Below are 14,021 nucleotides of genomic sequence, written 5' to 3'. Positions count from 1 at the left end.
AATGGATCATCTAGTATTAATTTTTTTTCTTAATTGAACTGCAATAAGTAAACAAATTGAGGTGCCAATAGAAATTCTCAAAGTAAATTACCAAAAACCCACAATTCCTTACATCGTAAATACCTTTTTTTTTATTTACTATTAACTTAATTTTCTGTAATTTTTTATTTATGTTTTTAATTTTTTTTTATTCCTTCTCGCTTCCCTATGGTTCTTTTCGCCAAAAAATAATAAAAAAAATCCATTTGGTTTGGAGTCTCAGCTTCTTCCGCAGAGAACAAATAGGTTGAAAAACCCCACCAACGTATACAGACGAAGCACTCAACACAACCCCGTTGTTCCTCTGCTAATTACACTTCTGCCATCGCTCTCTCTGCAAATTTTCCTCCATCAATTGCAATCTAGGGTTTCGTTTTCCTCGTATTCGGCAACAGACGATGAAGAGTGATGGTTGTAAATATGAAATTTGAGGAATCTTCCTTAACTAGATATCTCGTAAAGAATCTCCAACCACTGTAAGTGATCTCGAATTCTCGAATTTTCTTTTTGTCCTTGTCTTCGATCGTCGAAAACCTATATCTACATATATATTGTTATTGGTTTCTAGGGTTTTGCATTTCCATTTTCCCCCCAATTTTGTTGGATATGAAGAACATTGCAGCTGTGATTAGGTTTAGTGAGTTAATTTCGTTTCATTTATATCGAAAATCTATGTAATCTATCTTTCAATTAATTTCCCTCTTTTGTGTCATTTTTTCTGTCCTTTAATGCATTTTTTCTCTCCAAAGAATCGCCTTTGGAGAGATGGTTCCTAACCCTATTTTATTAAATGATGATTGCATTTCTGATAGTTTGCAATTATTAAACTGTAATTTTGTCAGTCCTACAATCTTCATTAGTTTGTTTGGATAAATCAATTTGAGGAGTCAAACTAAAACTTGGTAAAATAGAGATTAAGAGGGATTTGAACGTGAAACCTAATTATCCTGAGCACTGGGTTCCGAAGCTATGTATGAATTTCTTAGAATTTTTTTTGTTACATTATTCATTAAAATGAAATTTGTACTTTCTAGAAATTCTTTGAATTTTTTTGATTGGTTAAGCGAGCTTATTGTAGCAAACAAGAAGCAAAACAGAACCCACAGAGGTGATCAAGAAGACCATCCTGAAAAAGCAGAAGAGAGGAGGAGAAAAAAGAAAGTTTAAAACAAAAAGAGCTGGAGGCCATTAAAACATTAGGAGTCCTCATTGCTATCAAAATCCCATTCAAACAAAAAATCTTTAAAAAAGAAACCCCTAAACTATGAACAGATTTTACCAATGAAAAAACATCCCAATAAAATAATGACTTTGCTAAACTCCTTTCCTTTTTTCAAAGTGTTGAGTGTTCAAAGCCAAGGAACCTTCCTTGCAAGGCATTTGTATTTCCAGCTTGGGTTTGTTTTCTGGTGGTGTAAAGTCTTTATAGTGTTCAGAGGGGGTATTTTTTGAGGATTTTTTTGGGAAGGTGGGAATGGTTTTGTGGTCTTGAGTCTTTGTCATTTGTGGTTTATCTTGCTGTACTTAGTTGGTCATCTCGACCACTTTTATCTATAAATTGGCATTTACATATAAAAAATTTATTTTTTTGGTCAACATAAAGGAAATTTTTTTTTTGGGTGTGGGGGGGGGGGGGGCATACAACGGAAAGAGCAAGGCAAAAAAGTTACATCAGCATCTCTTCATCACTATTAATTTTTTGTGAATGTTGTTTGCATTCTGCAGGACGGAGGCCGACCCTGTAATTCTTGCTGAATATGTGGCAGCATTGCTAAAGAAGGACAAACCTATTGAAGAGCTACAACAACTTTGTTCTGAGAAATTAGTTGAATTTCTGGGTCCGGGTATGCTTCATTTGAGAAGATTTTGTTTTGCCTCTTCTTTTATGCCTTCAGAATTATGATTCCTACCATTCAAATTTACTCTTATTGTAATTAAACTGGTTGGCGTGATCGCTGGTGCATGTTACGAAGCATTGCATGTGTTTTGGGGAGTTGGAGTTTATTGATGTGAAGATTTAACCCTATTTAATTGTTACTTATGCTTTACTCTTGGGGTCAGTCAATTCGCAACTGTGGGGGTAAAAGGAGTTCAAAGGGGGAATAAAAGCTGAGGATGGGTTGACTGGCCATACAACGGCCCATGCAACTCGTTTTCAGCCGCCCCCAAGAACCCCTGAGAAGAGGCATAGCTGTTTTGTTTTTTGATATATAAACAAATTTTATTAATCGAAGAAAACGACCGGTTGAGATAACCAGCCACGATACAAGAAAACTAGAATAGAAGAAAGCCAAATTACAAGACTACTCTGAGCATAAAGCTTCCCGTCTAAACACAAAGTATTAAAAAACACCCCTTTAAAATCTGATTCCAGTTTACTCAAAAATACATAAAGCCCAACACCTCCGATATCATATCTTGAACCTTCAAATCATGCCCATTGAAAATCCTTCGATTTCTTTCTCATCACTTTACCCAACACATGACAAAAGGGATGAGGTACCAAAGCTATCTTTTTCCACCCAAGAACACGTTAAGATTCCAAGCTTGGAAAAGTGCGAGGACCAAATTTGGTTGCACCCATGAACAATTAAAGAGACTCAAGAAATGGAACCAAAGTTTCCAAACGAATGGGCCATGGATCAGTAAGTGGGCAATTGATTCCCCATTCCCTCTGAGCAAGAAACAAAAATTTGGCCCAACAAATCCTCTATGGCTATAAGATTATTAAAGGAAAGAATTTTGCCCGAGGCCACCAACGAAATAAAGAAAGCCACTTTCGAGGGAATTTTATGACCCCAAATGGGACCCACAGAGAAGGAAGATAAACTTTGTGGGGACATTATTGATCGGAATGAACTTATAGAGAAGATTATGTCCTTTGCACTCTGTCAAATCTCCCAATCATTAAAATCCCTTTTGAAGTCAAAATCCCACAATGACCCATTCCCTAAATGGTTCAGGAATTCAGCAATTGGACTCCCTCTTTTAAGGATAGCGCGTATAGCAACAGGAATTGAGTGGATAATGGAGACCTAGTGCACCACCTGCCCTACCAGAAGTGAATTCTATCCCTGCTCCCACATTTATAGGCCACCAACTCCCTAAACTTTGAACTTACACTCATAATTCATCCCCACAAACTACACCTGTAAGGGGTCTTAACTTCTTTAGACTCCCACCCATGTAACTTTTCACCATATTTTGCCTTAATAACCTTTCTCCACATACTTGACCTCTCTTCTCCAAATTTCCACAACCATTTCCCTAAAAGAGTCATATTAGATAGATTGAGACCTTTAATGCCTGACCCCCCATTTCTTTTTGGGTAGCAAACCACCTTCCACTTAATCAAGTGAAATTTTCTCTTCCCATCCCTCTCATTCCACAAAAAGTTTCTAATCAACTTTTACAATATTAACTCAACACTCTTGGGAATCAGGAGCAAGGATAGTTGATAAACCGGTATACTTGAAAAGGGTGCTCTTGATCAGTGTGACAATACTCCCTTTTGAGAGGTATCTCGCTTTCCACGAACTCCCCCAAATTTCTTTACATCTGAAACCTGCCCTCCAAGGCAAACCTAGCTATAGAATGGAAAGAAACCTTGTGTCCAACCAAACATTGTGACCCACCTACGAATCTTTGGAACTAGGCCTATATCAAAGACTTACTTTTTCCTAGATTAATTCGAAGCCCAAATATCACCTGGAAACAACAAAGAAGTCCTCTCAAGAATCTTACCTGATCTAGGGATGCATCCAAAAAGACCAATGTGTCATCTGCAAACTGTAAATGTGATACTTGCTGTCCCTCATCCTCAACTTGAAATCCTACCAACTCACCAATATTCACCGCTCTCTTTACCAGCGTTCCTAGCGATTCTGCTATTAAGAAGCAGAGCTTTTTTGTCTTGCCGTAGTATGCTAGCCTTCTTTTTTCCATAGTCCATCTTCAATTTTTGTTAATAATGGATGAATCACAAATCGGATCTAAGTATCTTATTTTTTAATTTTAATCACAGTTTGTTTTACTAAATCTGCTTTACTAATCAAAATGGAAAAAATAATAATTCTAAAGGCTGCTTCTACTGAATAAAAAGGTTGATTTTAATTTGCGAAATCTGTTTGTTCCATTCTTTTGGAACATCCCAGCAGAGGTGAGAAGGGGAACACCTTTTTTTTCCTTTTGTTTATTTTTTTTCTTTCTTTCTAACTTCTTTTTATATACTATTAAATGAAAATCAATAACCAACCCCCTGCTTTGTCCACATCCTAGAGAGGAATATCCATTTGACTCCCAATCCACTGAGACATTGCAATGAGGTTTTTGTCTATAGCCACACTTCAATGAACAAAAAGGTGATTTGCATACACCTTTGTGATTACATGCAAATGAGAGTCAGAGAATATTTCTAGGGACTACCACACAAAGATTTTTTTTTAAACATGCACATCCTAAGCCTTAGCATCAAGTGAAGCACCGTGACTCGTCTAAGTAATGCTCCATCAAACAATCTCTTACGTGTTGGGGGGTTGTAAAAAAACACGGAGTACTATATTAAAAAATAAGTAAAATAAAATGTGCTTATATATTCTTCCATTTTTTTTCTTAATTATTAAAAGTTCTTTGAAAATCGAAAACTTACGGTTTAATTTATGGTCCTCCCACTATCTCTTGGTAATGGTTCCAACACCAAACTAGACGAATGGCAGCAAAGCCTAGTTGAGGTAAATAGGGTATGTTAAATGATGTTGTAGGCTTGTAGCTGCAGACAGAGTAAGTGATAGGTTTTTGTTGATCAAACTAGTCTTGGTGTTTTAGTGCTTCTGTATCTCAAGTAGTATTTGATGAGAGCTTTAGCAAACACGTTTAGAAAAAAGATAGATTGTTCAAGAAATTTGTGATGGAGGAAGGATATGTATGAAAGAGGATGTAATTGAGTATGTAAGGAGAAATAATAGAGAAAAGGGTGCATAGAAGAGAAGGTTAGAAAAAGAAATGAACTGGGTGTCCTTGGATTTTCCATAAATACCCTGTGGTATTAGTTAATGCATATTCTCATAAGAGAAACAAGCGTTCTATTTAATGTTATATTTTTTCCTTGAATGTGATATCTATTGGATGTTATATTTTTTCCATTCATGATCTTGTACACATGAATAGAAGTACACTAGGTCATGAAAAATGCAATTCTAATTATATTTTGTTCTTTCATTTTATAAAAATAATTTATTTTCAATCCTCTTCCCATGTTTATAGGTACAAATTCTTTCATCACAAAATTGTTCCACTCTCTAGAAGATGGTTCAATTGTAGAAGCTGTCAAGGGTTTGGATTCTATCAAGAAAGTTGGGCCATCTCCTTCTCTCACTACGGAGGATCTGGTAGAATTGAAAAACTTGTCTTCGAGGCCAGAAGGGTTTTCTCCTTCTTCTGGTCACGGGAGTGATTCTGAAGAGAAAGAAGCCAGCGATGACAATGATGATGATCGCAACCATAAACATCGGAGGCGGGAGACCCCATCTCAGTCTTTTGACAACGAGGTGAATGAACAACATTTAAGGAGGCCAAACAGAAAGCGGAACAGACCCTTTGAAAATGGGCGCATGTTCCCAGAGAGTAATCTTCAGCCGAGCGAAAACCGAAAAGAATATAACCCTGGTCCTTTGGAGAGAGACCTTTTTGTGAAGTTCGAAAAAAGGCGCCCTGGCTTGGGACCATTGCCTCGGGCTCCTCTGGATTTAGGTCAGAGGGCCAGATCAAGCCAGGCATTTCACGGTGACCCTTCGTTTCGTTTTGATTTATCTACCTCACTAAGTTGTCTTCCCATCGAAAGAGGAAGAGGAAGGGGTCTCACTCCCTGGAGCCAACATGAGTCAAGATTCAGCTCTGTTGATCCGCATGATTTTTCATCACAAATGACTGTGCAGGGACATCTGCCTCCTAATCTGTTCACAGGAAGGGGGCTCCAAGATGCTGCAAGTACGCTCAGTGCATCTTGGGGTGCATTTGGGTTAGTTCCAGGAATGCCCAATGGGGGCCTGGACACGTTCCATCCGTTTTTGCAAGGAACTCTTAGACCACCAATAAATCCTACATTAAGTATAGGCATTCCTTGTCAACGCTGTAAAGACTTCGAGGAGCGTGGATTTTGTCTGCGGGGGGATATGTGTCCAATGGAGCATGGTGTAAATCGTATTGTTGTCGAAGATGTTCAGGTATACACTTTTTTTTTTTTTTACTTGCTTTATTGATTTCATGAGCATATTTTCATAGACATAAACCTTTGCCATGGATTTTGTGAGGCTGATTTCTATAGGATGTAAAGTCAGGAAGAAGGCTTTTCCCTGCCATTGCTGTACTTGTAGTACACAAGCAGGATGGTTGTGACCTAACATTCCATGGATCCAATCTGGGGTATCTTCTAGGTGAAAAGCTGATTGAGTCATATGCACTGTTTCAAAAACTGGACCAGTTGTTGACCCATATGATTGACCGGGTCAGTCCAAAGTGGTTCAACCGGTCAGACCCAAAAATGAAATATTAAGTATTTTTGGTTTCTTCCCAAAATCTGGTAACTTCAACTTCAAAAACATGATCTAATGCCACATGATGTAGGTTACAAGATTTTAAGAACTTTTTTTTTTTTTTTTTTCGTGGGTATCCCCCCACCCTTTGGCTGAGACTAATCCCACAGTCACAGGCTCCACCCCCTCAGAAGATTTTAAGAACTTTACAAAACAAGAAAATTAAAATGACAACTTTCAGTGTTGATTTAAATTTAAAATTTAAGAGTTCAGTAATTGTTCATTTTCAAACCATGTATCAAGCCAAAAAAAATAGTTGTTTTATTTTATTTATTTTTAAAACACTGATCATATGTCTATGTTGTACCTTTTAAAAAAACTCTACTGTTGATCCAGTTGGATTGGATCCTACTTTCAACTATATATCGTTTGTGCAACCCACTGAGTGGTTGGTGCCAACCAGCCTTGATGTGCTCTATACACAACGAAGAAGCAGGGAGGATGAAATTTGTTCATGCTTTCATATTTCTTCTTTAATATTGCAAAGCATTTGAAGTAAGGTTTTTTACAATATATTATTCTATTGTTGATAACAAATAAGAAATGTTACTGGGAGTAAGAAAATCATTAATTGTATAAACTGAAGAAATTGTTGCTTAGAAGTAAGATCTTGGGGTTGAGATTTTTTTATTTAATTGCATAAGGCCCATCCAACTTTCATAACCAATGGCTGGTTTTGCAAATCACAGAGCCTCTCACAGTTCAATCTCCCTGTTTCACTTCCAAGTGCACACTTACTTGGAACTCCAGCTGGAATGGGACCTTTATCATCGGTCAATGCTCCTTCGAGCCTATTAACAAACAGCAAAGATTTACAAGATAAGAGTAGCAAGCCTGGAACAAGTAACGATGGTTTAAGCTTGAACCGGGTGTTGTCTACTTCAGCTAGTGCCGGTGATCCTGATTTGTATGATCCCGATCAGCCTTTGTGGAGTACTGACCGTCCTGAAACATCAAGTGCTCTCCTGAGGCTCCCGTCACCCAGGATTGATGAGACTGAACCCTTATGGGATGCTGACTTTTCTGACCGCACTAATTTCAGGTTATCTGATGATCGTGAATGCTCTACAACTTCATCTGTTTGGGGACGAATTGGAAATTCTGGAAATAAAATAGAAATGGCAGCAAAAACTGATGGTTGTCTCCAAAATGAACCAAAAGAAAATCAAGAGCAGGAATTGTCCGGTGTTCCAGCTAATGGCCATCAAAGGAAATGGACTGTTTCAGAAGACGTTGTCTCAGAAGTTATGAAATCTGTTGCGGGTAATGTTGGGAGAACTCCGCAAAAAGCTTTACGTACTCTATTTGTCAATAATATTCCCCTGAAAAATAACAAGAGGGAGGCTCTTCTTTCACATTTTCAAAAATTTGGGGAGGTTATAGACATTTATATACCACTGAACAGTGAACGAGCTTTTGTCCAATTCTCTAAAAGAGAAGAGGCAGAGGCCGCTCTGAAGGCACCAGATGCTGTAATGGGTAACCGCTTCATCAAGCTATGGTGGGCTAACAGGGACAGTGTTCCTGTTGACAGTGTAAGCAGTGGGGCCAATACTGCATCTGCAGCTCCGAGTGGTGTGACATCTGTTTCTAATAGAGGAAAAGAAAATCTCCCATCCATAGCTCCGAAGGTTGGTTCTGCACCTGGGATGACAAATGGTCCCAAGGCTCCACCTTCATCACAGAAGAAGCTGGACAATTTGGAACTTTTGAAGGAGGAAATCCGTTTAAAGCAGGAAAGGTTGGACCGAAAACGGATCGACTTCCGCCGCAAGTTGTATGAGCTTGAGAAACAAGTAAGACTCAATTTCCACTATATATATATAGGGCAATGTTCGGCAGCTTACATTAGGGAGTCAAAATATTCCTATATGGGTTAGAAGTTTAGGAATGGGCTGATTTTTTGTGTGGATCTCTTTGGCGAGGAGATCATCCAAACAAAAAATCAGCCAAATCCGAAACTTTTCCCATATAGGACAAATTTTGGCTCCCAACGTTGGTTCCCTTAATGTATGTATGTATGTATAGAGCTCTAGTGTTGTTGACACATGCTTGCAAACTCTTCAATTGTAAACATTTGGTTCTTAATTTCTAAGGTGAAAGTGCCAGCTTTCTAAGTTGGTTAAATTTTGTGAGTGTTGATACCACGACCTGGGTTCAAAACCTGCCTTCAACTACTAATCTTTCTTGCCTAGCAAAATAACATTCCTTTGGTTTATGTAGTCATAGATGCATATTTGTTTCTTAAACTGTATTAATGAACATTCCACTGCACTGGAGAGAATCTTTTAAGATACTGTTAAACAATCTCTCAGATCAACTCGGTTAGTGTGCATGAGTCTGCACCTTCTCTTTTTCCAGCTATTTAATATGCTCAATTCTTAAGAGAAGTATCAATAAGAAGTGAAATGAAAGAAGATTTCAGTGACTAGTAATATATCTTACCTATTCGTCTCTAGCGTGTCCACATTCTTGTTTCAACAAGAATTAATAAATGGCAGCATAAGAAGGAAATAACATATCCCAGGATCTTTCTGCAGTCCACCCTAAAATGTTTTTTTTGCAGGCTATAACAGTCAAGGGTGAAGTGACTGTTGAACAAGGTATTAAGAGGCAGAAGGTGGCGATGCTGAATGATGTTGCAAGATCTTCAACTCCGAGGTCCACAAATTATGGTACAACTGGGGCACAGCCAGCTGAGAAGACACTGGATAAGGACAATTCTGGAGAGAGTATTGTGTCTCCCACATCAAAAACAAACCCAAACATGGTGTTGCAGTCACCTAGGAGTTCAAGGCTGCCAAACTGTTTGTCAGCACCAGTAGGGACTCCCTTTCTGGTGAATAGGTTCAAATTGGACAATCGTCCTACCACATTTAGAATTCTTCCACCAATACCTGCTGATTTTGCTAACGTAAGACTCTCTCTCTAATGTATAACTGTTATATAAAGCAAAATATTCTATATTTTGTTTGGAAAAACTTGTAAGTGTAGTTTTGTTTTGTTCTTCATTGGGTCCAGTGCAGAATAATCTTAGGGAATGAGTCGTTTTTTTTTTTTTGGATAGATGGAATGAGTCCTTGTTACATGGGCACTACATATATTTTTCTGATATATAGTGATGATAATTGTCACCATCTATACCTCACCTATAGATTTGAAGTTCCATACTGTTTCGGCAGAAATACTCATTTTTTGTCAAGACCGGATGGAAACATTGTACGATTTCTAGAGACCGAGACAATCTTGGTTTTTTCTCTTAACTGAGACAATGCCCTGAGATTATATTTAAATCTGTGATTTACCCTTAAAGAGATGTAGTTAGATTAGATTTTCTTTTTATCACCGTAAAGAGTTTCCTACCATTTTATTCTGTTTAGTTGATTATGTGATGAAATGCACCAGGATCATCGTACTTTGAAACTGACGTCTTTCTATTTTTTAGGTTACTGTTTTGAAAGAACACTTTTCACCATTCGGAGATCTCTCTACCGTTGAGCTTGAAGAACTGGAAGCTCATACTGGTGCTGTTCATTCCAAGCCGTCTGAAAATTGTTGTGCTCTTATAACTTTCACAACACGTCGATCAGCAGAGAGGGCATTTTCAAATGGTAAATGCTTGCAAGGCCACAATTTACAGTTTTCTTGGCTAACAACCTCCAGTCATTCTAGTAACAACTACAGTGGCAGAGAACGTTCTCCAACTACCACTCCAAAGGGTTCTCCGGATGTTGACGTTGTGGCAAATATTGTAACATCAGGGTCTTCTTCATCAAGTACTGGAAAGTCAATATGCAGTGTTTCTCAGGTAGAATCTACCAATGGAAATGGTGAACCTTTGGATTCAGAAGGGATAAAGGGCGGTGCTGAGCCTATGGAACTGGTAGAAGCTTGCCAGTCCAATCCTGTTACCATCTCATCATGTGAGACTGGATCATCTGAAGCTGATATTGTGAATCATGAGGATGGCCTAAATGTTGAAATTGCACAATAAGGTGATTGTTTTTGCTCTACCAAAATCTTGTTCATGCATGCTGTTAAGATTGCATGGTTTTGTGGTACTAAATAAGAGAATCTGAAATTTTCTCCTCATCCACTTAATCGGAGGAGACTTAAGATTTAGGGTATGGATGGGACTGGGGCAGGCTTAGTTCTAGATTAAGGCTGGTCAGACTTTCGACTATTTTGATGGGTTATAGTTCATAAAATATTGGGATGGAATCAGCAACATCCAAGCAAGGAATCACTCCTCACATTGCAGTTGGGTTTGATTAACACTACCATGTTGTGAGAAATATTTACCATCTGAAAAGTGGGAAGAACCATAGCAAATCAAAGCAACTTTAAAAATACTGTTTGACTCTATACTGAATGAGTACATGTCTTTCTATGGGTTGCTAGACAACTCAAATTCAACTTAAAGGCAAAAAAAAAAAGCACTTTTCGTAAAGACTTAATTCTGAAAACTTACCACTTCTAATTACAGATAAATTTAAAAAAACTATACCTACTACGGAAAAAAACCATTCAAGAAAATAGGGATCTTTCATCATTTTAATAAAAACACTTCCAACTATCTTCATGAGAAAAACAAAATTACTGTAAACTAACTATAAAAAAAAAGTACCATAAATAATGAGCATCATTAACCCTCTTTGATAATGGTGCATTTAAGCCAATTAGTCAGAAATGCCTTCTTGGATGTTTCTAGGCACTACTTGCAAGGATTCAATATTGGTCTATGATACCATAGAAAAGTCAATGCAAAAGTAGAAATCGAAAGGATACTGATGGGGACATCAAATATTGAAGAGTAGATTTTTTTTTTTTTAGTTTTCTATTTTAGGTTTTTTGGGCTTATTTTGATGTTTAATTAACCTATGATATTAGTATAGGTGTTAGGGGGCAATTTGGTAACTTTATAGTGTATTTTTAATGAGTTTTCATAGGCTGAAAATTCATGAGAAATAAAGTTACCGGATTGTGACATAGATGGTATTTTTGTTTTTGTTTTATTTAAGTTGTTTTAAGTTTTATTTACAACCATTAGATCTCATTATTTTAGTTGGATAGTTGAGATTAGATTTAGGGTTTAGAGAACATTATAAATACTTGCTTTTTACTATAATTTTCTTCAAAGAATAAAGAATGATGAATAAAAAAAAAAGCTTGAGTTTGATCTTCCCAACAATGGGTGTGGTGTGAGGCCATTTTGGAGTGAGTCCAATATAACATTATTTTCTTCTAATCTTTATTTTTCTTTTCTATTCTTTTGTTTTGATTTTCTTTTAGTTCATTGTTGTTGATTTTCTTGATTCTTGATACCCTTTCTTGATTCTTGATTCCTGAAACTTACAAATTTCTACCCGTATTTATTTTCCCATTTTCTTCAACCCTTATTTCATTGATCTCTTTTCTAAATCTTTAATCTTTAATCATTTCCTTATCCTGCAAACCTTTAACCCTTTTCTCTATCCTACAATAATTGAAAAAAAATAAAAATAAATTATTTGACCTTTTGGGTTTGCCCTATCTTAATCCAAACTCAAATCGTAAATCTAATCTCAAATCTTTAATCCTTACCCAAAATCCTAAATCAAATTCCCTAAAATCTCCATATTTTCTTGTCTCCCCTCATCGTCCTGCATCAGATACCTTAGGTTAGGATATTATGGTAAGTAGGGCCAAGACAGAATATGAGCAGTGCAATTTTAGTAAGGATGCTCGCTCTTAGGGATGTGGCACTAATCAAGAGTACAAAAGCAAGTATTTTTATGCCTCCTGCTGCTGCTTCTCATCAATTAAACGGGAAATGTCATTTTCAGCTGTTATGTCATGTGGAAAAAATTGACTTTGCTTTTGTTGAATTAGAATCAGCACAACCATCTTGATTCTTGTTCTGGTCACAATTATTATTACTTTGGCATTTACAGGGTATTTTAATCCTCAGCAATAAGATTCTCATGTTCTAGGGAGCTTGACTATGTGAATGCGTACCTGTGCTTCATAAGAGAGAGGTCGAGTATCAAACACTCCCATAATTTCTTTTCTGAAGTGTAAAACAGAATTTTTTTTTATATATGTAACATCTGCAGGTGCTTATGAAATTGTTCACTTGCAGATTTTGTATCTAGCTTTTGGGGTTCTCTTTTGCAGTTTGAGTAAAAAATATTCATTTCTTAGGAAGAATACGGGTAAAAAAATAAAAAAGAAACTGATTTTTCCTTTTGTGCACTATAAGGACCGATTTCTTGATAGCCATCTCATTCATATGAACTGGTCACGAAACATTGCAGAGTTTCCTTTGTATTTTTTTCCTTTCTTTTATAAATGTAACTGCCATTGAAAATTTGAATGGGATCATGATAGAGTTGTTTCCTTTTAACCCGTTTTTAGGGTTTCTCCATGATCCTCATTACATCAAGAAATTTGGGAAGGGATCAAGCTTTTGAGTTCCATGATAGGGACTATTTCGGTGTTAAGTCTTTTAAGGTCAATTGGAGGCCCCAGTTTTAGGTGTCGTGTGGACTGTACTGTCGTCGGTTCTACCCTTGCTTTTCGGTTTGAGTGTTGCATTGCCAAGGCAATGCTTTTGTTCTGCCAAGAGACTATAAATGCTTTGATGTTCTGTTTTTTTCCATCAGTAAGCTGGTGTTGTAGGGTTCCTCCCTTTTTTATTCATTAAACTCAAACATAATTAATGATAGATCATCAATTGCAATATTCATGAGTTCTTGAGGCGTTGAAACAACATCCTCTACTACAAGAAATTCATTCCCACAAGCTCCAAGCCTTGCCAAAAAGTCTGGCCCTCTATTTGTTTCCTACCAATGGAAATAAAAAAATATAATCTTGAAATGATTGTGCCAAAATCTGGATTTCTTCATTGCTTTTTCATACCACCAAGAACGTATCATCATCTTATTCAAGCAATTAATAGAATACATCGAATCTGAACAAATCTGGCTTTTAATGTACCTTTTTCTTTTTTACAACAATGCAAACAAGATTTCTACCAATGAATCCAATACCGGCTCCCATGGCCAACACCAAAACCATTTGTGTTAATTTTCACAAACCCTTCTTGAAGACAAGACCAAAACATACTTTTCGAAGAGCGTTGCATAATTTTGCAGAGCGATCCCAACTATTCAAGAATGGACAACTCGCTTCATTAAACTCATTTTTAATCTCTACTCCATGAAAAAAAAAAAAAAAAAACTAACATCCTCTCCAACTTTTTAAGGAATATAGTATTTATCATGTACCATACTATCAAAAATACGGTTATTCCTCTTCCTCCAAAAGTGATAAACTAGAGCACAGAAGCTCAAATTCAACACATTATGCATCACTTTGCTTGGAAATTGAACACTACCAATTACCAAAATT

General features: G+C 36.9%; 1 protein-coding gene across 4 annotated transcripts; it reads left to right on the top strand.

Annotated features, from left to right (window-relative positions):
- The first annotated feature begins 221 nt into the window (after window positions 1–221).
- On the top strand, window positions 222–13,354 carry LOC147398787 (zinc finger CCCH domain-containing protein 27-like). 4 transcript variants are annotated; one of them, XR_015180031.1, is made up of 8 exons: window positions 222–515; window positions 1,765–1,883; window positions 5,302–6,260; window positions 7,319–8,425; window positions 9,196–9,543; window positions 10,075–10,624; window positions 12,563–12,646; window positions 13,026–13,354. XR_015180031.1 is itself a non-coding variant. In XM_086448096.1 (7 exons), exons 1-6 carry the CDS (start codon window positions 448–450, stop codon window positions 10,621–10,623), a joined length of 3,150 nt encoding a protein of 1,049 aa, XP_086304222.1. In that variant the 5' UTR covers window positions 222–447; the 3' UTR covers window position 10,624; window positions 12,563–12,886. The 4 variants fall into 4 exon arrangements, 2 of the variants coding, with proteins under 2 accessions (XP_086304222.1, XP_086304223.1); XR_015180030.1 differs by lacking the exon at window positions 13,026–13,354 and adding an exon at window positions 12,751–12,886; XM_086448096.1 differs by lacking the exon at window positions 13,026–13,354 and having other exon boundaries at window positions 12,563–12,886.
- Window positions 13,355–14,021: the final 667 nt, after the last annotated feature.

Source organism: Akebia trifoliata, chromosome 7 (genome assembly GCF_017979445.1).
Source record: "Akebia trifoliata isolate Shusen 1 chromosome 7, ASM1797944v1, whole genome shotgun sequence".
NCBI classification, from domain to species: Eukaryota; Viridiplantae; Streptophyta; class Magnoliopsida; order Ranunculales; family Lardizabalaceae; genus Akebia; species Akebia trifoliata.
The sequence above is the reverse complement of the archived record's forward strand: the minus strand, read 5'-3'. Positions and strand labels throughout refer to the sequence as shown.

Excerpts from the sequence above, each read along its gene's own strand:
- LOC147398787 (XM_086448096.1), top strand. The coding sequence starts at position 448 with ATGGTTGTAAATATGAAATTTGAGGAATCTTCCTTAACTAGATATCTC. Across the intron at positions 6,261-7,318 it reads TTGTTGTCGAAGATGTTCAG|AGCCTCTCACAGTTCAATCT; the intron begins GTATACACTTTT and ends TGCAAATCACAG. Across the intron at positions 8,426-9,195 it reads TGTATGAGCTTGAGAAACAA|GCTATAACAGTCAAGGGTGA; the intron begins GTAAGACTCAAT and ends TTTTTTTTGCAG.